Below are 23,289 nucleotides of genomic sequence, written 5' to 3'. Positions count from 1 at the left end.
TTGCTAATTCCAAATTTTTGAATCATACCAAATTATCCGGTTAGGGAAGATCCGGATGGACTAATTTTTAGTATGTTTTCCCACGGTGGGTTTTAACTCCACAAGTTACCAAAGGTCCACATATACGTGGATACTCCTTAAGTTATGGATGTTTTTACCTCCATATCATAGGAGTTGCCCTAGTAGCAGCCCTGAATTTTTTTTTCTTTTTTTTTAAGGTTGTTTTGAGGCATACGTTCGGCTGAAAAGTTATCGGCCGAACCTAGAGTTGTCAGCCGAACCTAGATAAAAACATAGGTTCCGATCAAAATTTTAGTATGGCTCGAAACAGATTTCTTTCTTTTTTACAGCCAAAGCCCTATCCTCCTTAGTAGGGCCGGACTTCTTTCCAGCTCAGACCGTCGAACCCACATAAAGATAATCCCCATCCAGCCATCCTTGTTCTTTTCTTCTATCATCTCTTCGTGTTTTTTTTTTCGGCTCTTGTTTTCTGATCTTCGTATTCCAGTTGATCTAGCATTTCATAAGTTTCCAAAGCCAAAGGTAATACAAATTAAATTTGAGTTCCTTGTAATACTAATACAAGATCATCAAAACCCTATTGTTGTGTTACAAATTAAAAATTGGGTATGTTGCTGAAACTTGGGTTGGTGGGCATTTGTCCGTAAAGCGTAATTACTGATGAATAGAGTTACAATTTGAGGGGTTTGAAAGAAATTTAGGTCAGAGAACCAGTTATTTGATGCCAATATATTGTTTGTTATATATGTTATTTGATTTGGATACTTTCAGAAATGTATATAAGTCAGTCAACTTGGCTCCTATTATCTCATTTTTCAGAATGTGGGATTTCTTGGATATCAGTTCATGAAATGAACTGATTGGTACTTTTGTTGTTATCTCTTCAATTGTTGTTGTCTGTTGTTACAATATAAAGTATCATGACCATAATCCTGCTTTTGCATAAAGTATGGTTTCCCATTCTCGCAGTTCCGTAGTTTCTATTGAAAAGACTAGCACCAAAGGTAAATCCTGCTTTTGTCTCATTCTAAGACAAGTCTTTTAAACCACGGATCTGTGGCGCAATGGTAGCGCGTCTGACTTTACGTCAGAAGGTTACGTGTTCGATTCACGTCAGGTCCGTCCCCAGTAATTAACCGTGTTCTACAAATACTATTGGATATAAGTATTTATTGACGATTCTTTTGGTGCCGCATACCTGCATTTTGAAAAAGAAGTAACTCAGTAGGCTAGCTAAAGAGTAAGAAGAGATATGTTGAGATGTCAGAGGTAATATCATATACTTTTCCTATTTTGGTTCGTAATACCTCTAAATATACTATCATTTTTCTGTCCATTCTCTCAACTAATAAGCTGCTAATATCGTTCTATGAATCTTCCTTGATGTAACTCATCTCTGAGATTTGTTTACATGTCTACAGTTTTTGGAATTTCATATTTATCACTTTTCACGGTAACTTGACCCATATCTCCTATTAAACAGCATTGCACGTATCCAAAGAAGAACATACTGTAGATGCATCTAAACGAATTTGGGTTGATTTTTTTGCATCATCTTTGCATGTTCATCCTCACATTTTTCCGTTCCTTCTTTTTCCCTCTTAATTCTCTTTCTTTATCTTTCTTTAAAGATTGAACAATTATGAATAGAAATAATTGTATTGCTAAACAATTTGATTGCAGAACATTAACAGCCATTATGAAAAATTTGCCTTACATGCAACAAGACGCCGACCCTGTAAGATTACTCTATTTGAAGCAGTTGAGATGCTACAGAATGAGGATAGCAAATGAAATGTCCCCTTTAGTTTTTGATGGGTAAGTAAGTGTACATCAACCTATACTACATTTTAACGATTGGTGTCAGCAAATTAATTCAAGCAGTGCACAAATACTTGTTTTGTGCTCATTGTTGTTTCATCTTTGATCTGGAATATTTGCTTTTTATTCTCTGATCCGAAGCTTTGTGTATTTCAGAATTTAGTTGCTGGATTTATGTGACTATATGTTTTAGTCTTTGCAGGCTTGAGCAGTTCCGTGATATATTGATTCATTCAGGAGAATCAATCCTTTGTTTGGCTTACCAGATTAAGAGTCTGTTACCAAAACCAAGTCTTAGAATTCGGACGCGCTCAAGGTAATATAATTCCTCTTTCATGTTCGCTCAAGGTGTTGTAATTACTTCATCTTTGGTTTTATTGAATTTGCTTGATGACATCTTGGAAGTTTCTAAACTCAGTGAGACCTTTTACCCAGTCCAGTTGCTCTAACTTACCATATTAATTAATATTTGTATTTGTGTGTGTGCAAGTGTTTTTCTGATATCAGCATGGTAGGTGATCGATGTGATACATCTTTTCTGTTTCTTTTTTAGTATTCTATTCAAGATCTGTATCTTACGTACATATTCGTCTTCTTTGAGCTGTGGACGTTGCTGGTTAAAAAAAAGAATTTATAAATCACTTTGATGTTCACATTTTAATCGAACCTAATAGGATGCTAACATGTTTGTCGTTGAGACAACCTTTACGCATTATGGTGCATGTAGGAATATTTTTCTGAAATGAATACGAACCTAATAAAGATAGACAAGGGAGTCTTAGAAGCCTTCCTAGCCAAAGAGGAGGATGAGGATTTAATGGAGATAGAATTCCAAATAGTTAAAAATTGTCCTTTTCTGTCTGACAAATAAAAACAGATGACATACACATGTTTGTATAGGTTGATGAAAAGGGTGATGTCCTTCACGTGAAATCCATATGCAATTCATATTGGGGCGGGAGGTGAAACAACCCATGTAATCCAAACGCATGTCGTCCGCTGGATCACCAAAAAAGTCCCCCCTGAAAGTCCCAGCCCATATAATCCAAACGAATCTCGTCTTTGGTGTAGCTTTTTTGTTACTTCTGGATAGTTATAACTTGTTTTTTCCAAAAGCTTCCAAATTCCTCTCCCTCATCCAGCAGCTAGCATGCAGATTCATTTACTTTGGTAAGGTTCCTCACTTCTACTCATCTACTCTCTGTGTACATATGTGTATATTTTAGTAATACAACTCTCGTAGTTTCTCTCTTGCTATTTTTGGAATTCCTCTCTTAGTATTTTTATTCAATGTCATCTCTTTACTTACTAAGCCAGTACTCTTTTATCGAAAATGAGCTTTGGGATCATATAAATTTCCTTTCTTTCTCTCAAAAAGTCTCTTCTTTTATACAATTTCTCATCGTGGGGGTATCTTAGATTTTCATTTCTTAAGCTTTTTAATCCACAGATTTCTGTGTGCTATTTCTTTGTTTCTTGTTGCTGGATTCTTTGGAATAGAGTTTAATAGATAGATATATACAATTTGGAGATGTCTTCGTCTAGGCCGATCCGGTCATCTTCGAGCAATTCATCAAGCAGATCGAAACGTAATGATAGGATCATAGCTCAGACCAAAATAGATGCCAAGCTCCATTCCGAGTTTGAGGAATCTGGAGGTACTTCTTTTGATTACTCTAAATCAGTTAGTGCTCTAACCTCACCTGATCAAAACCAACAACCAGGTAGGCCTGATAAACTTACTACTGCATACCTCCAGCAAATCCTGAAATTAAAAGTAATTCAACCCTTCGGTTGTTTATTAGCCATAGATGAAAAATCATTTCAAGTCATTGCTTACAGTGAAAATGCACCTGAAATGTTAACCATGGTTAGTCATGCTGTCCCAAGCGATGTCGGCCATAATCCTGCTCTTGGCATTGGTACTGATCTTAGAACCATTTTCACTACATCAAGTGCTTCTGCTCTTCAAAAGGCTTTAGGGTTTGGGGAGGTTTCGTTATTGAATCCAATCTTAATTCACTGTAAGACTTCTGGAAATCCCTTCTATGCGATTCTGCACAGAGTCACTGGGAGCTTGATTATCGATTTCGAGCCGGTAATGCCTTATGAAGTTCCCATGACTGCTTCTGGTGCACTACAGTCGTACAAGCTTGCCGCCAAAGCGATTGCAAGGTTGCAGTCTCTCCCCAGTGGGAGTATGGAAAGGTTGTGTGATACGATGGTTCGGGAAGTGGTTGAACTCACTGGTTATGATAGAGTGATGATTTATAAGTTTCATGAGGATGATCATGGTGAGTTTGTTGCTGAGGTTACGAAACCTGGTCTCGAATCTTATTTGGGTTTGCATTACCCAGCCACAGATATCCCTCAAGCTGTTCGATTTTTGTTCATGAAAAACAGAACTCGTATGATATGTGATATTTGGGCCAAGCATGTTAAAGTCATCCAGGATGATAAATTACCATTCGATCTCACCTTGTGTGGTTCGACACTTCGAGCTCCACATAGTTGCCACTTGCAGTACATGAAAAACATGGATTCAGGTGCATCTCTAGTTATGTCGGTTGTAATCAATGATTGTGACGAGGAAAAACAAAGTGGTTCTGGGGTTGCACAACCACAGAAGCGGAAAAGGCTTTGGGGACTAGTCGTGTGTCATCACACGACTCCAAGATTTGTTCCTTTTCCTTTAAGGTATGCCTGTGAGTTTTTAACTCAAGTATTTTCCATCCATGTTAGCAAGGAATTTGAATTGGAACATCAGATGGTCGAAAAGAACATTTTACGTACACAGACACTCTTGTGTGATATGTTGCTGAGAGATGCACCTTTGGGCATTATAACGCAGAATCCTAATATTATGGACCTTGTAAAATGTGATGGCGCTGCACTATTTTACAAAAATAAAATCTGGCGTCTTGGAATGACACCAAGTGATTTCCAGATACACGATATTGCCTCTTGGCTAACCGAGTATCACACGGACTCCACAGGTTTGAGTACTGATAGTTTGTACGATGCGGGATATCCCGGGGCTCTCTCACTTGGTGACGCAGTTTGCGGGATGGCTGCTGTGAAGATAGCATCAAAAGATATGCTTTTCTGGTTTCGATCTCACACTGCTGCAGAGATTCGATGGGGTGGGGCAAAGCACATTCCAGGCGAGAAGGATGACGAGAGAGTAATGCACCCTAGATCTTCATTTAAGGCATTCCTTGAAGTGGTTAAGACAAGAAGTGCACCTTGGAAAGATTTTGAGATGGATGCAATCCATTCTTTGCAGCTTATCCTCAGGAATGCTTTCAGTGAGATGGATGCCAAGGGTGAACATCCCAGTGTGTTAATCCATTCGAAGCTCAATGATCTTAAACTTGAAGGGGTGGAGGAATTGGAGGTGGTGACAAATGAGCTGGTCCGTTTGATGGAGACAGCCACGGTGCCGATATTGGCTGTTGATGTTGATGGACTCATTAACGGGTGGAATACAAAAATTGCAGATTTGACTGGTTTACCTGTTGATCAAGTCATTGGGAAGCATTTGCTCACACTGGTGGAAGATTCTTCGGTTATTGCGGTCAAGAAGATGTTGCACTTGGCTCTACAGGGTATGTCATATCATATTTTTATTCATTTACAACTGCATATGATTCTCTACTTAATTTTGTTTTTCCCTCCCGGCTCTTGTTTTTCATAGTTTGGTGGTGTTTATTAATACGACTAATCTTTTACACCGTCTTCATTAACCAGGTAAAGAAGAGCAAAATGTTCATTTTGAGATGAAAACTCACGGTTCTCGCAAAGATAATGGGCCTGTCAGCCTAGTTGTGAACGCTTGTGCAAGCAAAGATATTTGGGAGAATGTTGTTGAGGTTTGTTTTGTGGCACAAGATATGACCACTCAAAAGAAGGCCATGGACAAGTTCACTCGGATCGAAGGAGATTATAAAACAATTGTGCAGAACCCAAGTGCACTTATACCTCCTATATTTGGCACAGATGAATCTGGCTGGTGCTCTGAGTGGAATCCAGCAATGACCAAGTTGACTGGGTGGAGCCGGGATGAAGTGATTGGTAAGATGCTACTAGGTGAGGTTTTCGGTAATCATATCGGATGCTGTCCTCTCAAGAACCAGGAGGCATTCGTGAACTTCGGGGTCATACTCAATAATGCAATGATGGGTGAGGAAGCCGAGAGAGTTCAGTTTGGGTTTTTAGCGCGAAATGGGAAGCATGTGGATTGCTTGCTGTCCGTTACCAAGAAAATGGACGCAGAGGGTACTGTAACTGGACTCTTTTGCTTCTTGCAGACTGCTAGTCAAGAGCTGCAACAAGCACTTCATGTTCAACGTATATCCGAACAAACTGCAATTAAAAGAGTGAAGGAGTTGACTTATATAAAGAAACAGATAAAAAATCCTCTCTCTGGGATTATCTTTTCCAGGAAAATGATGGAGGAAACTGAATTGGATGATGAACAGAAGCAACTTTTGCACACCAGTATGCATTGTCAACGCCAACTGAATAAAGTTCTTGACGAAACTGATTTTGAGAGCATCATGGATGGGTAAGTGAGTCGGTGAGAGATTCAAACTTAAGCCATGTCTTCAATTGCACAATGGACACTATATTCTGTTGCATTTCCTTCATCCTTGATGTGTAGCTTTCTGAATTGTTAGGATGTGGTTGACCTCTAACTTCAATAGTTCATTTAGATGCTAAAATTCAAATTGCGTTTCAACGCTTAGTATAACAACAATGCTAGTCTGATACTACCTTTGTTTCATTGCTTGCTGTTAACAGTTATTTGGATTTGGAAAAGGTTGACTTCACTCTGCAAGAAGTGTTGCTTACTTCGGTAAGTCAAGTTATGATTAAGAGCAGCGAAAAGGGTATCCGCCTTACTCTTAGTACATCGGAGGAGATCATGGCTGAAAGACTCTATGGAGACAATGTGAGGCTTCAACAGGTCCTGGCTGATTTCCTATTGGTTTCTGTGAACTACACTCCAAATGGCGGTCAGCTTGAGATTGCTGTCAGTATGACCAAAGATAGACTGGTAGAAAGGGTTCATCTTGCTCATCTAGAGCTCAGGTATTAAAACTGGCAGACACCTATTTGTTATTTTCTCCGTATTTGCTTTACTTGGATTATGTATTAAGTCACTTCCTAGTTACTGAAATAAGTATAGTAGAAAGTTACTGGCCTTGCTCAAATATCGCGTCAAGTCAGACCTCTAATTCGTTCATCCAAAGCCCAATGAATACGTGGATTAAAATACTACCTCGGTTTCAGGAAAAGAGGTACATTATCACTTTTTCATTTTAGCCTAAAAATAGGATAAATTGGAAAAGCGATGGTAACCTTTTTCCGGAAAGGGAGGGAGTAGCTAGCTATTAACTTACAATCTTCATATGAAGGGGATTCACCATGTTCGTGTTTGTATATCTCTACAATTTTGATTTGAAGTTCCTTAAAACTTTGATTTTCTTACCTTCTGGAAGAATAACACGTTTGGGAGATGGGGTACCTGAAGAGCTGCTGAGTGAGATGTTTGCAAACTACACTACTGGTCATGAGACAGAAACTCAACCAGTGGTTTCAGAAGAGGGGATGAGCCTGGTGGTGAGCCGGAAGTTGTTGGGGCTCATGGACGGTGATGTGCGGTTTCTGAGAGAAGCGGGGAAGTCATCTTTCATTATATCACTTGAGCTTGCAGCTTCGAATCCCAACCAGCAGACCCAGGCATCTTCCTCGAGTGCTAATCAGTCTGTTTCACCCATCTATGTACCATCTGTCGGTTAGTTTCCAGGGATACTAATGCAGTGCAGGATCAGTTGAGAGATTTCTGTTTTTTGGTTTTTGATAATGCGTGTGAATAACTTGTGTGTATAGCTTTGTATGTGTGTCATCTGCACGTGCTGTTTGTAAATACAGTTTGTACTTCGTAAGCATAAATGGGCTCCAAGGCTCAATTTTCTTAAGATTTTAAGCTTGAAAGCCATTTTGGCTGCTTATGCAACTGCTCATCATGCTTTTAGGGGTGAGCATGGGCCGGTATGGGTCGACTTTTGCCTCACTCGCATCCAATCCAATTCACGACAACAAATTCGGCATTCACATCCGATCTAACATCAAACGAATTTGTATCCAATAAATGCATGCATGGATAAACGGATTGGATGCAGATAATCCAACAGATTTGTTTTAGTTAAAATTTATATTGAAGAAATAAAACCAACCACATTCTATATATGCATATAAATATAAAAGTGTCATGAACAATACTCCAAGAAAACACCTTAAGAATTCCTAAACTATCTATATATTTTCTAGAAACTATATAAATGTCATTGATCTAACGGGTATGCATGTCCAACGAATTTTCAACGTTGTATCCAGGCCCAATCCGTAATCCGTTAGATTTCAAAAATCCCATTCTCATCAAATCCATTAGCGAACGGACCGGACATCTATCCGCAAAAATACGGCTGGTCCCGGTTGAATCCGCGGATTACGGGCCAAATGCTCACTCCACTTTTAGCTGGATGCATCCTTGGACATATGTGAGCGGAGCCAGAATCTTTACTGTGGAGAAGCAAAATCTCGCTAGAGAAATAAGTAACCAAAAATGGGCTTGAGGCCAGATTTCCTTAAGATTTTAGGCTTGGGAACAAGTTAGGCTGGGTGTGAAATTGCACACGAATCGTTTCTTGGGCACCGTCCCTTTTTCAGGGGGACCATTATTTGAATTTTGGATGGTTATTAAGAAGTAAACCTGCTGGGTCATCTTTTATCTAACTATTTATGTTAATACTAAACTTACTCCTCCAAATTAAGTTAATAAATGATTAGTTAGTGTAATGATTAAATTAAATTAATTAGTGATTAGTTAATGATTGAGAAGAATTATTAAGAGAGTTTGAAAAAAAAGAAGAGGTTTTTCAACTTTTTTTTTTTTGTTTTTATTGAGACGGGTGAATACGAAATGATTGATTTGATTGATGATAGCTCCTCCTCCGTATCAGAGCATCCTTCATCATCTAGAGTATTCGTCAGTCTTCACAAAGATCCGGAAATTAGTTATTTCGGCTAGGTCAAAGGAATTCGACAACGATTTCTGAAGAACATGTAGCCGAACTTTTCTGGAAATGCAGTTCAGCTAGTGTTTTAAGCAAACGCAGGGAGCCGAACTACTATTTAATGGAGGCTTTTGTTAGTTCGGCTATCTGTTTCCGGGAGAGGTAGCCGAACTCTTATGCTAGAGTATACAGAGTAAAGTTCGGTTTAGTTGAGTTTACTACTTTTCTTGCCGAACTTTCAGTGTGAGAAGATTTCGGTTTAAGAATTATTTTTTTTTGCGATTAAACCGAACTCAACATTTGCTACGAAGAATGAGTTCGGTTAGGAAGAAATTGTTTGCGAAACAACCGAACTCCAGAGTTCAGTTGGGAACAAATTTTCTCCCTTAACCAAACTGTTCTTGGTGTTCTTAACTGCAGGAAGTTCGGTTAGCAAATCTTGGGTTTCTTACAAATTTGTTAACCGAACTTCCTCCTGTAACTCCCATTTTCAACCTATTTTGATGATTACAATCCAACTCTTTCAACCAAAAAATAATTGAAAGTAATGGGTATATGAGAAAATACCTGTGAATCTGCATATTGTTAGAATTTGGTTTCTTGTTTTGATTAGTTATAATTTTAATTAGAAGAAAGAAAAGAAAAAAAAAGAGAAAAAGAGGAAAAGAAGATTCTCAAAAATTCGGCTAGGGAAGTATTAATGAATTAATTTTGTTATTAGATTATTTAGGTAGTTGTTTAGATTAATTATAATCTTAATTACGATAAAGGGTAAATTGAGCATCTCCACATATTAGGACACTCCTTATAACTATAGGGTAAACATTCCTATCACATGCTGGTCCGCCACGAAAAAAACGTTTCTTGCACACCCGTGCTCTAATGGCTTATGGCTCCCCTCCTCTGTGAATCCAAACCAGATAGATTTACGTTGTTTTAATCTGTAAAAGAAAAAATTTAGTAAACAATGTATAATTTTTTGTGCTAATGGACAACCAAGGAGAGCTGAAAGAATTTAATAAAAAATGTATAATTTTTTTGTGCTGATGGGAGCTGAAGGCCCAAAGAAAAAGACAATCTTTCTAAAGATGTGAAAACTACTACCACACCTAGTTAGCAATTCGGGCTCCAGGTAGTAGTTCGGGACGACATACATACGGGGGATTATATGGATTCAGATAGGTCGGATTCGGTCAAAAAAATCCGGTCAACGGTTCGTTGTTCGGACAGTAGATCGGAACGCATACATACGTGCATATCTGCTTTATAAATGTGAGTTCGACACTTAAAATTCGGCTTACATATATGATAAATTATAAGTATTATGACCTTATTACGAAACTAATTTTATTTGTATATGATTTATAAGATGGAAAAAAATATTTTAGCGTGATTATTTAACAAGAAGTAAACAATTTAATCGCATAAATGTATAAAACAAGTTTATAGACTAATAAATAAAAATGAACACATAAAACACTGGTTAAACAACTACCAGTAGAAAATTTTAACTGAATAATTGTATTTAAATACAAAGTATATACAAAATCAAACAAAAACCAATCAACAGAACTCTGGTCAGAGAGTAACCTATGGGAGTTCTAGTTCGGAAATATCATTCAGATTCGGTCAGTTCGGATACGTTCGTGAATCATTCGTGGGGACCATATAATCCGAGAACTAGGTTCGGAGTTCAAATAGTTCGGAAGTATCATTCGTATTCGGTCAGTTCGGATACGTTCGCGAATCATTCGAGAATGATTCGGAGAATTACTAACTAGGCTACCACACCCATTTTTCAGATTTTGGTCACTGTGAAACCCGACAAAAAATTTCAGGCGCGCACCTATTGCTTCAGTCAAATTTTTTCCCAAACCCAGAATTTTTAGAATTTTGTTTTCGTTTTTTAACAGTCCAGTCTTCTCTTATCTGTATCTCTCTTTGTGTCTCTCGGGATCCAGAACAAGGAAGGAGTAAGAAACTAATCAGAAAAAGGAATAGAAGAAGAAAATCAGAAAAAATGTTTTCTTTCATGGCGAACTAAACAGCGACTCTAAAAATTGATGGAGAAAGATCACGATGATGGTGACTGTGACCACCGGTGGATTGTTGAAGGTGCTAGAAGACATGGGTCGTTGTTGGATATCCATTCTGTTGGAAGCATGATTTCTCTTACCTTCATCGTATGGAAGCACAAGCCAGGGTACTGGTGATCCTGATGCTGCTTTTTCTTCCATGGCAGACCCGTGTAGAGAGAGATTCCTAAAGAGGGATTGATTATGAGAAATTAAAAAAGAGAAATTGCTATCACTGAATTTTCCAATCAATCCCTAACAACTGAGAACATTGAATTGGCCAAAGTGGTATGTATCCACTGCTTTAAAGTTATATGATTATTATGTGATCCAGCCTTTTATATCTTCCACCAGATCTGAGCTTTAGAAATATGCCTTTACAGGCTGACAAAGCTGCCATGATTTCCCTAAAGGAGAAGCGAATGTCCGGTTAGGTCGGTCATAAAACAGAAAAATGGACGATCAATGAAACACACTTTGATCGAGCAGTAGAGACGGTCTCACCATCCGTTACAGACGAGGTCATTTATTCAAAGTTTTTGATTAATGTTATTGCTTATGTGCATGTTAAATGAATCTAGTTTGTCTTTTGTTTCCATGAAAGTGTTGGAGAAAATGAGTTTTTAATGTTTTGATTTTATGGTCGTGGTGGGACCGGAACTTAGGATTTTTGGGTCTCTAAGAACTCTTACTCATTTTCTATGAGTGAATGAAATAGGTCATTTAGTCCCACATTGCGCATAACTGAAGAGGAGTTCCACTATATAGCTATTCCTTTATAGATAGTTATTAAAATAATGTAGGTGGAACGGGTGGGCTTGGGAAATATTTTTGTTTCCACTAAGGGCTTGAGGTTGGGCTTAGGGCTCGAGCTCGTGCTTGCGGCATGGACTTTTGGAAAAAAAAATTTTGATTTATTTCCTAATCATTTTGAAAATCAAAATAAATTTTGTCTTAAATATGGGAGGTGTGTAACCCGGATGAATTTATTCTCTTACCAAAAACATTTTTTCTTAATGGATTTATTTGCATGGATGTCGATATTTTCTTACCGTTTTTTTTATTGTTGATGACAGAATTATGTCGACATCATGACATCATTATTTCGCATGCAGTATTGATTCGCACATTAATGTGCATTGATTTCACCCTCTCTGTTTGCCAATAAAAAGAATTTGAAACTTTCATTTTCATTTGTGTCCAGAAGAGCTACTATCCTCTTCTTTTCGTCTCTCTCCCTCTGTGTGGTCTTTTTCTTTTCTTCCGTGCTTTGCTGTTGAGTTCGTATGAGTGGGAAAATATTGTAGTGCTAATAATACTTGCAACGGGCAGTTTTATCCTGGATACAACTTGACCACATGGTATAGGCATCACTCATTTTTGAGGCGTACCGGTCAACTATTGTATTAAGGACAGCGTGTTGAACACGTGACTCTATCCTCTGTTTGCTGTCCATTTAAGTGTTTATTTAGCTTCCAGAAATTTTACTTCTAACATCTTTCTTTGAGTGTTTTATTGTTACAATTGCAACAGAAAGCAGCAGAGATTTTAAAATAGACTATATGCGAATAATTCAGCTTAGGAAGTTGGGAGAATATTTCCACGGAATATATCGCTGCCATCACCGATCAACCTTTTTCAACTCTTTGTATTAAAAAAAAAAAAGAAAAAGCACCGACCACATGTGGTTTAGCTCCTCGGCCACATGATGTGTTCTAATATGGGATGTTGTAGCTATACGTATTAATAGAGGTGTAAATATTGGCGGGCCATCACGTTTATGGCATAACACAGCAGATTAAAATTCGAACACGGTAAGGCACAACACGCTACCGTCCCACACGGACACAACAAGTTTGTTTAATGTGTTGTGTTGTGCCAGATAAATAGGCACAGCACAGCACGCGAAGAAAGCACGCCATATCATGCGTAAAATACTACACAATACATCACATTTGATGCATATTTCACAAAATAATCATTGTTTTAGTCAATTTCTAACATTTTATTTTCGTTATGCTAATTTATTTCTGTAATAATACATGTACTAACTATAATATCTCAAAAATATTTATTTTTGAAACCATAAAAATAAGTGTGCTAGCACAGCACAGCATGGCACGGCATTTTTATTGTTCTGGCACAACACGGCACGCCATTTAGCACAGCACATCTGAATTTCTGACACAACCCAGCCCAGCTCGCTAAGCACGTGATTTCGTGGGCTGGGCTGCGCCGGACCGTCACGTTTTACACCTCTACGTATTAAAGACATTACGATGACATTTCACCCTATTTACTCCCCCGCAACATTTAAAATTTAAGGTCACGAAAACTGCAAATTAGCAGGTTTGGAGTCTTAAAAGCTTAACTAACCTGCACCTACTAAATTTCACTATGTATGTGCAGACATCATTAGACTTCTAGTTGACAATGTCTTCCACTTCGAATTAAGTTTCTACCTATTATGATTGAATAATATTTTATGCAACTGCCAAAATGGTTGTGTAATCTGTTATGCATATAAAAATTTATTGGATAACTTGTTATGCCGTCCCGAAAAATAGTTGCATAACATGTTATGCTTCTATTATTGCAGGTGCATGACAAGTTATGCAGCCTTTTTTTTTGCATAACTTGTTATGCAGTCCAGAGAATGGTTGCATAACACGTTATGAAGCTACTTTTTTGTTAGTATTGAAACCAACAAAAAAAGACTGTGTAACACGATATGCACATACAATAATATCTGCATAACATGTTTATGCAGTCGAGAAAATGGAAGCATAAAGCATTATGCAACCATATTTTTGTAAGCAATGAATTAAAAAATTGATGCATAATCTTTTTGGATCCAAGGAAATGGATGCATAACATGTTATGCATAAATTAATAGATGCATGAACCAAAACATGGTTGCATTATGTTTTATGCATCTTTTCCTGTGTCTGCATAATGTGTTATGCATCGTTTTGGTGACTGCATAATGGTTAGTACCAAATTCTCAAAAAATTTGCTTAAAAGAACAATCTCCTCCGATTTTTTTTCGCAAAAAACATAAATTTGGTATTGTTGTTTGTACTCATTGTGTAGCTCTCTAAAAAAATCTTTCCAACAATATAAAATTCCAATGTGTAGTTTTATATATATATATATTAATCCAAGTTGTGTTGCCAATTATACCCCTGAAAAATTAGGATGCATAATCCGTTATGCAGACATTTTTCAAAATTCCATATAATTATGGGTGTCATGAAAATTAAAAATAATCTTGGACCTGACAATAAGAATATTTTTGCAGTGGAAATATAAGGAAGATAAAGAGGTAGATGAAAGTTTCTATTAAACAACATCATCAGGTTACATGGAACACTATCTTATATATACATGTAGGAAGAAAACCCTAGATACTATATTGGACCGCACATCCACCGGCTACAAGCACTACAGAAATATTAATTTTTTGGGTCTACGCCTAATTTTCCCTCTGAACATATTTAGAATTCATACTAATTGAAAGAACGATTTTGTGAGCATACTTTTCTTTTCTTTTGGCGGGATGCTTACGCCATCTGCCCTACATTTACGCGAGGTGTCCAAATTATAAAATAACTGGGCTATCTTTTAATTGAATAATATTTTTAGAATTTCTTTTTTCTATTTTAATTTTTTTTGTATTTTCTTCGGTTAGGGAAAAACAAGACAAATCTAGACGAACATGAAGTTGGCTGGGAGAAAATAAATAAAACTAGCCGAACTACGTGAACATAAAAGTTAGGTAGGAAAAAAAATGCGAACTACCGAACTCAACAGAGAGTTCGGCTAGGAGGAAAAAAATAAAACATAGCCGAATTACATGGACATAAAAGTTTGGTTAGGGGAAAAAATGCGAACTAACCGAACTAAACATATGAGATTATAGTTTTCAGAAAGTTCGGTTACTAAACTAGGTTTTTTTTTTAATTTCTACTAACCGAACATGCTACTGTAGCTTTCATTTTCACCATATTTTGATGATTACTACTCATTTTTTTTCAATCCAAAATAATTAAAATAATTGTTTTGCGGGAAAATTCTCGCGAATTTCCATATTGCTAAAATTAGGGTCTTGTCAGACCAAACCTAATAAAAAAAATCAAAATTAAAAGGTTATATAAAAAAATATTTTTTTTGATAAATTATTAAAATAATATAAGGGCTAAACTAAAATATGTGATAAGGGTGTTTCAAGTTACTTAATAAAATGAAAATCATGCCCCCTCCAAAATGGAGTGGTGGCCAAAAAATCGTTCATTTCAAAAATCGCCCGCTAACACGAATAAGCTCCGTTCCCTGGATTATGAGGGTGCTGGATTTTCAGGCCCACTTGTGTGAGCGTGGCTTTTAAATCGTTTTAGCTTGGCATGTATAGATTTTTGAAGAAAAAGAACAACCATGATTCAGGGAATACACTAGAATTTTGAGGTATACAAAAGGGTTAAACTAACTAGGGTAGAGTGTAAGGGCATCCTAGAATAGGTAAATTACTTTGTTACACTCAGATTAATTTATTAAATTACTTATATTTTAAATTTTTTGAAATTTTAAAAAAAAATCTTGGCTTCTCTCTTCTCTACACCTACCGATCACTAACTCAACTTCAATTTTCTTTGTCTCATGCAAAATGTAGGGGTCATAATCGTTTTTCTAATCCACGAATTAACGAAGAAGAAGATGAAGCAAAAATTGATTTTAGTAAAGTTGTAGAGCGAGAACCAAATCCTAATTACAGAGATCAAAGCTATGACTTCCAGGATTCCTCATGTAGAATTCAAGTTTGTGCCGTGAGAAGCAAATGAAGCTGCTCATATACTCTCTTAATGCGATGTAAAGCACCAGGTCCAAGACTATTGGATATATTCCCATATACTCTCTCAATGTGCAGTAAAGCACCATGTCCAAGACTATTGCATATATTCCCAACCCCTGCACTGTAAAGCACCATGTCCAAGACTATTGGATATATTCCAAACCCCCGCAGTGCATCTCCAGTATTTTACAAGATGAGACTCTATCTTGGGAACTTTTGTTAGTTCTTTTTTTCTCTTGTTTGTTTTTTTTTTTCTTTTTCTGCCATGCAGACTGCAAAAAGAAAAGTACAATACAAAGTATTTTTCACAAACTCATGTCTTATTTTCTTGTGTTTGACATGATGGATTAGGTTTAAATCAAAAATGCTACAAATTTTCGGCAATTGCATAATGAAGTTTGGATGATAACTAAAACGAATTATCAGTCGAGTTGCACATTTTGTTTCATTCATTCTTGAAGGTGTTGTTGAACAGTTCTGCTGATAATTAACTAAACACAAATGATAGCCAAACATCACTATATAAAGAAAGACATTGAGTTTGGGTTTCCTATTTTTTGCTCGAATCATCCGAATCTAAGTTCCGCAGTCACAAAGTGAAGTTCGGCTAATAACCTGTCAGCCAAATCTAGGTATGTTTTCAGAATACCTAGTTTCGACTGACAAGTTATCAGCCAAACTGCTCATTGTTCTTCATATATGAAAAATTCCTTGAAGTTCGGCTGGCAAAATGTCAGCTGAACAGTAAATAAGAAATAAAAAAATAATTAAAAAAATAAAATATTGCATAATTAATTTGATATGTAAGGTAGAGTTTATCTTGCTCTCTTGCGACATAGTCATCCCCTATTCACTTCGGCTCCTTGGCTGGTTTCTCATGAGGCTCGCAGGTAGGCTAGCACGACAACATGTTCAACTAATGTAGTAGTACGTTGTTGGAACTTAGCTTGTTAGAATTCCAACTAGTTTCTTGTAATAATACTCTTTATCTAATAATAAAAAATAATAACAAATTAAATTTTTCTTTTTTAAATATTGTCAATTAAGCAAAATTTATGGATAGCCGGATTAGCCTAATGATTCGTTTTTTTTCTATTCCACATGCGTCAGAATATTCATTTATGTAAAAATAAATAGGTATGCATATCCTTCGCATGTGGAACAAACAGTTTGAGTCAAACAATTTTCTAAAAACATCTTCAGACTACCTATGATTACGGATACAACTAAATGACCGCCGCCACGGTGGGACAGCCGACCGAAAAAATTGACGCATAACTAAACCTTATACTCACAATTTATTTCTGCCATAACGGCACGGAATCGGACTTGCAAATTTGTAAAGAGAAGTTAAAAAACAAAGAGATGATGAACCCGAGAAATCATGACAACATGGCTAGACTAAATTGCTCCTATTGGACTTGCTCCAAGGAAATGCAGTACTGTTGTTTTTTTATACTCTTATATATATAAGCGACGATAAATGAAGTTTTTCCTATCCTACTTTTATGGGTAGAAAAAAGCAAGATTATTCTAAGCAACTTGATTATTGGTATGAAATAGAGCATAGTTTCTATAAACAAAAATTTAGAATTAATTACTTTACTCAGTATGATAGGAATACTCATTTTTTCCATAATTCCGTTAATCTTAGAAATATGTACAATACCATTCATACTATTAGAAATGATCAAGGCAATTGGTTATAAAACAGAGAACAAGTAGTTCAGTCGCTCTCTAAACATTTTAATAAAAATTTCACTACTTCTAGCCCTGGAAATAATGACATTGAGGAAGCATTAAGTTTTGTTAGCCCTATTATCTCTGATGATGTTAACTCCTCCTTGATTTCCATTCCCACTGTTCAGGAAATTAAAGATACGGTTAATGATTTGCTTCTTGGAGCTCTCCGGGGCCTGATGGGTTTCAGGCAGGCTTCTTTTAGGATAATTGGGATATTGTACACTCTGAAGTGATCACTCATGTACAGAGTTTTTTCAAAAATAGATTTCTTCTAAAGAAAATTAATTTCTCCTTTATTACTTTAATACCAAAATCAAGAATGCTTCTTCTCCTCATGACTTCAGGCCTATTAGTTTATCTAATTCTGTGTATAAAATAATTTCGAAAATATTGACTAATCGCTTGAAACCTCTTGTGGACACTTTAGTTTCGCCTTTTCAGTCAGCCTTTGTCGCTAATCGTCAAATACATGATAATGTTGTCATCACTCATGAAATTTTGCACTCTTTTAGAAGGAAAAAGAAAAACTCTAAGAATGGTCACCTAGCTATAAAGCTTGACATATCTAAAGCCTTCAATAGATTGGAGTGGTCTTTTATTCTTGCTGTTTTTAAAAAACTTGGTTTCTTTGAAGAATGGTGTCAAATGATTTCACAGTATATTAGTACTGTTTCGTATTCGGTCCTTGTGAATGGTTCTCCTGGTGAAACCTTTTACCCTTCTCGTGGTATCAGGCAAGGGGACTGTCTTTCGCCTTACATTTTTATTCTTTGCATGGAAGTTTTTGTCTCAATTGCTCTTAAAAGCATAAGAAGAAAAATTGATACAAGGCTTCAAGTTCAAAAAGAATAGTCCTTATCTTTCTCATCTTTTTTCGCAGATGACTGCATGTTATTTGCCAAGGCTTATGTCACTTATGCTAGGAATATTCTAAAGATTATTGATGTCTTTGCTAAGGCTTAAGGTCAGGCAATTAACTTTGAAAAGTCAGGTTTTATTACTTGTAAGAAGATGCATCATAGGCATATTAAAATTTTATCTAGAACTCTTAAAATGAATTTTTTTATAACTCTGAAAATACCTAGGAACTCCCCTCTTTGTTGGTAAGGAGAAAACGAAATCCTTCAATTTTCTTATTGAAAATCTGTATTCTAGATTTAGTTCTACAAAGAAGTTCAATCTCAATGTGGCAGGGAGAACTGTTGTAACTAAACATGTGTTGTCTAGTTTAGCAGTTTATCATATGACATGTTTCCCACTTCCGAAATTGACTCTATTCAGAGAATATTCTGGTGGTCTAAGAAGAACCCTAAAAATGCTGCATATTTTCGATCCTGGGGTGATATAGGTAAGTCTAAACTAAATGGTGGATTAGGTATTAGGAACACTTATGCTACTAACACATTTTTTGTCTGTAAGCTTGGTTGGAGGATTATGAATAATCCTAATTCCTTACTTTCACGTTTTCTGAAAGACAAGTACTTTCCTAATCAGAACTTGTTAGAAATCGACAAAGCACCTAATTCCTTCTCTTGGATCTGGAAAGGTTTTGTTAATGGGGTTCAATTTATTAAATCTAATTTGGTGGTGAAAATAAATGATGGGGATTCTTCTCGCATTTGGAATACTAACTGGATTCCTGGGAATTTGAATCCCCTGGTGCCCAGTCATCCTTCTCATAGTAGTTATGTTTTTGTTAATGATCTTATTGATATTCATAATGGTTGTTGGAATGACAGTCTGCTATCGATATTATTCTCAACTGATGAAGTGAATAGGATTAAGACAATTATATTTAATCTTAATCAGAGTGATTCCTTGATGTGGGCACATACTAGCAATGGTAAGTTTACTATTAAATCTGCCTATAGAGTTTATATGAATGATTTTTCGCCACCTGCTGATTCTGCATTCTGGAGGAAAGTTTGGGCCATTGACTGTTTTCCTAAAATTAAATTCTTTTTGTGGAAAATATTTGCGTATATACTTCCAGTCAATACCATGATTCAGTTTTATAACCCTGAAGTTGATGTCATCTGTCCTCTTTGTCAGAGGCATGAAGAAACAGTTATGTACCTATTTATTAATTGCTCAATTGCGGAACACATTTGGTTTGGTCTTTCTTTAAAGCACTTGATAACCCTGGATTTAGATTGGATTGATGACTTTTTTCTGTTCTGGCATGATCCAGCTATTGGTGTTTCTCCTTATAATGTTTCTTGGCCTAGTATTGGTGCCATTGTTATTTGGTGTATTTGGAAGTTAAGGTGTGATGTAATGTTCAGGAATGCCTCTGTTGATCTAAATAGGGCCATAATGGATACGAAGAGAATGATTAACACTTATATTTCTCCTCAATCTCCCCCAAATGTTTCCCTTAGTGATAACAAAATCCCTATTTCAGAGGTGGACCATTTTATGTTTATTGATGGATCCTTTAAAGATTTTAATATGGGTTTGAGTATTATTTGGTGTGACATTGTTGGAAATGTAAGAAGCTCTCGTTCAGACTATGGGATGATGACAAATGCAGTAGGTGCTGAATCTGCTGCTCTAATTTTGGCCATCTCTTGGGCAGAAGAGATGAATCTTTCCAGAGTCGTGTTTGTTAGTGACTGTCTTAAGCTTGTGCAGTTCAGTAATGGAGTCAGTTCTAATATTGCTTGGAGAAGTAGTGATCTTGTCGAGCAATGTCGAAGTTTAATTTCTAGTTTAGTGTCCTTTAAAATTATGCACATTAAACGTGTGAATTTTTTTCTAAGAGACCGTCTTGCACGTCGGGCTAAAAAACTGAGTCTTAAGGGTCGTTGGATCTTTGTTCCTTCTTTTTTGAACTCTCTTATTAGGAAGGAGAACCTACATGAAGTCTGTAATTCTCTACTTTCTTAATATAATGGTGTGTTTCTTAGCAAAAAAAAAAGCAAAAAACCAGATTACATGTATTAGAAAAAGTCACAAAAAAAAAAAAACAAATTTCATTCATGATGCTTATTAAGTCGTTGACGATGGACCTCATTATTCTTCCTACATGTTCCACGTATTAGAGCAGTTCCTATGGAATGAACAAACACCAAGTTTGTTCATTTTGCTCCCACTATGAAATCAACAAACATGAGAAATGGATGTTCAAGTCATTAGAATTGTTGATTTGAACACAGAGATGGAACACCTAGCGCACGCTTGAGGGAAGGACGCGCGAGCCTAGATAATTCGCGCGTGCCAAGAAAACACGCGGGCGTTTCTACCACAAACTCCGGTGTTTCTACCACAACCGCCCACTGCAAATTCTGTTATTTTACTAATATTTATTTTACTTTATCTTATTTTATCTCACTTTTATACTATTTTATCTCACTTCTTCCTACTTTACCTCACCAAAATATTATATTTTATATTTTAACTTTATCCTACAAAGCATTTTATATTAAAAAGAAATACTAATGGGACCCTAGAAAACCAAACCTGTTCATTTTTTCCTGCTTTAACATAGTGGAGAAACCCGTTTGACCATCCGCGTGGCTCAACAAAATTTTGAGTTTGAACATTACCATAGGAATTGCCCATAGGCCACCTAATGCATGTATCCAAAAGTTCCAGACAATTCCAATCATGTGATGGAAATATCGAATAATGAGGAGGGTAATTCCATATTTTTATAGCATCTCCGTAACTTATGTATTAACCAATTTTTATTCACCCATTCATTCCCCTTCGCTGGATAGCCGCTCTCTGTTGCTAACTGAACTTATCATTCTTATAATACTCAAAGTATTTCTCCACTATGTAATCTGCGTCACTTGTATCTTTACTTGATTTAAATAGGAAGAAGTAGAAGACTTAAGGAAATTATACTGTGGTGCATTTAAGGTACGGGTCGGATCCAAGCAAAATTCAATTTCAGGCATCCAAGATTAAACAGTTGATCGCATGGTTGATCCAATTGATATCGGCATTCGCATCATGGTGGGTATTTTAGTGTGGGGTGTGTTCTTATTTTTGTTTGAAGGAAGAATTTTGGTTGATAATGACTGAATCGGTTACTGGGTCAGACCGACTCATCTTGTTGTTTTTCACAGATCTATGCTACTACGGCAATCTTTGATTTTTCAAATCCTTGATACTGCAATTGTGTATTGAGTTTGGAACTTTTATTTGCATGAGATTGAAATATGAGAGTGTAGGTATTAGTTTCATAGAATTGGTTCTGGTGGTGCTAGTAGTACTTGGGAGATGCGGAGGGGCTGTTAGTGGCGGTGGTGGTGCTGAAGGTGTATTGGTGGTGGTGCTGAAGGTGTATTGATGATGCTGGTTATAAATGGTTATGGCGGCGGTGCTGGTGGCGCTAGTTATTGTGACGGCACTGGTAGTGATGGCGGCCGTGGTGATGACGGAGCTGCTATTATTTGTGGAGGTCGCTGATTACAGTGGTGTTGCTGGTGGTGATTGTCGAAGATTTATGGAGTGGAGGAAAGTGGTGATGAAACTGAAGGTGTTAATCAATTCAACGGCTTCCATCAATTCCTTGTTTTAAATTCATCTAATCCAACGAACGATATTAAATCTACACATAGAAATCTGAACGGCTCACATGAATTCCTTGTTTTTAAGTTTTGTGATCCAACAGACCATTTTTCAGGGACCATGGTTGTTGTGGGACCATGGTTTTATTAGGCCAACCTCCCTATACTTATAAGGGTGTCCTAAAGTTAGGTAAATACACATTTACCTTATACTTTAATTTAAATCAAAACTGACTTAATAACTATATAAATCTAATTATACGTATCTAATCTAAATGAATCTATTAACCAAAATCAAAAACAAAAACAGGGGGAGTCGAAATTTTTTAGTTTTGAAAAAAAAATTTATTCTCTTCTTCTCTTTCCTTGACGTTCCTCGTTCGATTCAAAAATGAGTATTTCCCATCAAAATGAGTTGAAAATGGAAGTTGCAGAGAGAAGTTCGGCTAGGAATTATGTGAAAAACTTTGTCGAACTAACCGAACCTAATGGAAATTATGAACATGAAGAACAGTTTGGCTATTTTGCAAAAATAATTCCTAACCGAGTCTTAGTTGGGTTACGTCGCAAAAACCATTTCCCAACCGAACCCTAATAGTTCGGTTAGTTGCAAAAAACATTTCCCAACCGAGCCCTAATAGTTCGGTTAGTTGCAAAAAAACATTTCCCAACCGAACTTTAGTTCGGTCATTACGCAAAATATTTCCCAACAAAACATCAGTTCGGTTATGTTGCAAAAGACATTTCCTAACCGAACCCTATAGTTCGGTTACGTCGCAAAAAACATTTCCCAACCGAACCCTAAGTTCGGTTAGTTTCAAAAAACATTTCCCAACCGAGCCCTAATAGTTCGGTTAGTTGCAAAAAAACATTTCCCAACCGAACTTTAGTTCAGTCATTTCGCAAAATATTTCCCAACAAAACATCAGTTCGGTTATGTTGCAAAAGACATTTCCTAACCGAACCCTATAGTTCGATTACGTCGCAAAAAACATTTCCCAACCGAACCCTAAGTTCGGTTAGTTTCAAAAAACATTTCCCAACCGAACTTTAGTTCGGTCATTTCGCAAAATATTTCCCAACCGAACATCAGTTCGGTTGCGTCGCAAAAAACATTTCCCAACCGAACTAGTTAATTATGTTAAGGGGTAATTTTAGCTAACCTAATGATACAACTA

General features: G+C 36.6%; 1 protein-coding gene across 1 annotated transcript; it reads left to right on the top strand.

Moving 5' to 3' along the window:
* The first annotated feature begins 3,373 nt into the window (after positions 1-3,373).
* On the top strand, positions 3,374-22,010 carry LOC113341761 (phytochrome A1-like). The gene is made up of 8 exons (XM_026586517.1): positions 3,374-5,450; positions 5,593-6,409; positions 6,646-6,936; positions 7,347-7,638; positions 7,780-7,899; positions 18,033-18,325; positions 18,827-20,308; positions 21,860-22,010. The coding sequence occupies exons 1-8, from the start codon at positions 3,374-3,376 to the stop codon at positions 22,008-22,010; spliced, it is 5,523 nt and encodes a 1,840-aa protein (XP_026442302.1).
* Positions 22,011-23,289: the final 1,279 nt, after the last annotated feature.

This window comes from Papaver somniferum, unplaced genomic scaffold, assembly GCF_003573695.1.
Source record: "Papaver somniferum cultivar HN1 unplaced genomic scaffold, ASM357369v1 unplaced-scaffold_31, whole genome shotgun sequence".
NCBI classification, from domain to species: Eukaryota; Viridiplantae; Streptophyta; class Magnoliopsida; order Ranunculales; family Papaveraceae; genus Papaver; species Papaver somniferum.
The sequence above is the reverse complement of the archived record's forward strand: the minus strand, read 5'-3'. Positions and strand labels throughout refer to the sequence as shown.

Bases quoted from the DNA above. Each gene is read 5' to 3' on its own strand.
- LOC113341761 (XM_026586517.1), top strand. From the start codon at position 3,374: ATGTCTTCGTCTAGGCCGATCCGGTCATCTTCGAGCAATTCATCAAGC. The intron at 6,410-6,645 runs GTAAGTGAGTCG...TGCTGTTAACAG, and splicing joins TTTGAGAGCATCATGGATGG to TTATTTGGATTTGGAAAAGG. The intron at 6,937-7,346 runs GTATTAAAACTG...ACCTTCTGGAAG, and splicing joins CTTGCTCATCTAGAGCTCAG to AATAACACGTTTGGGAGATG.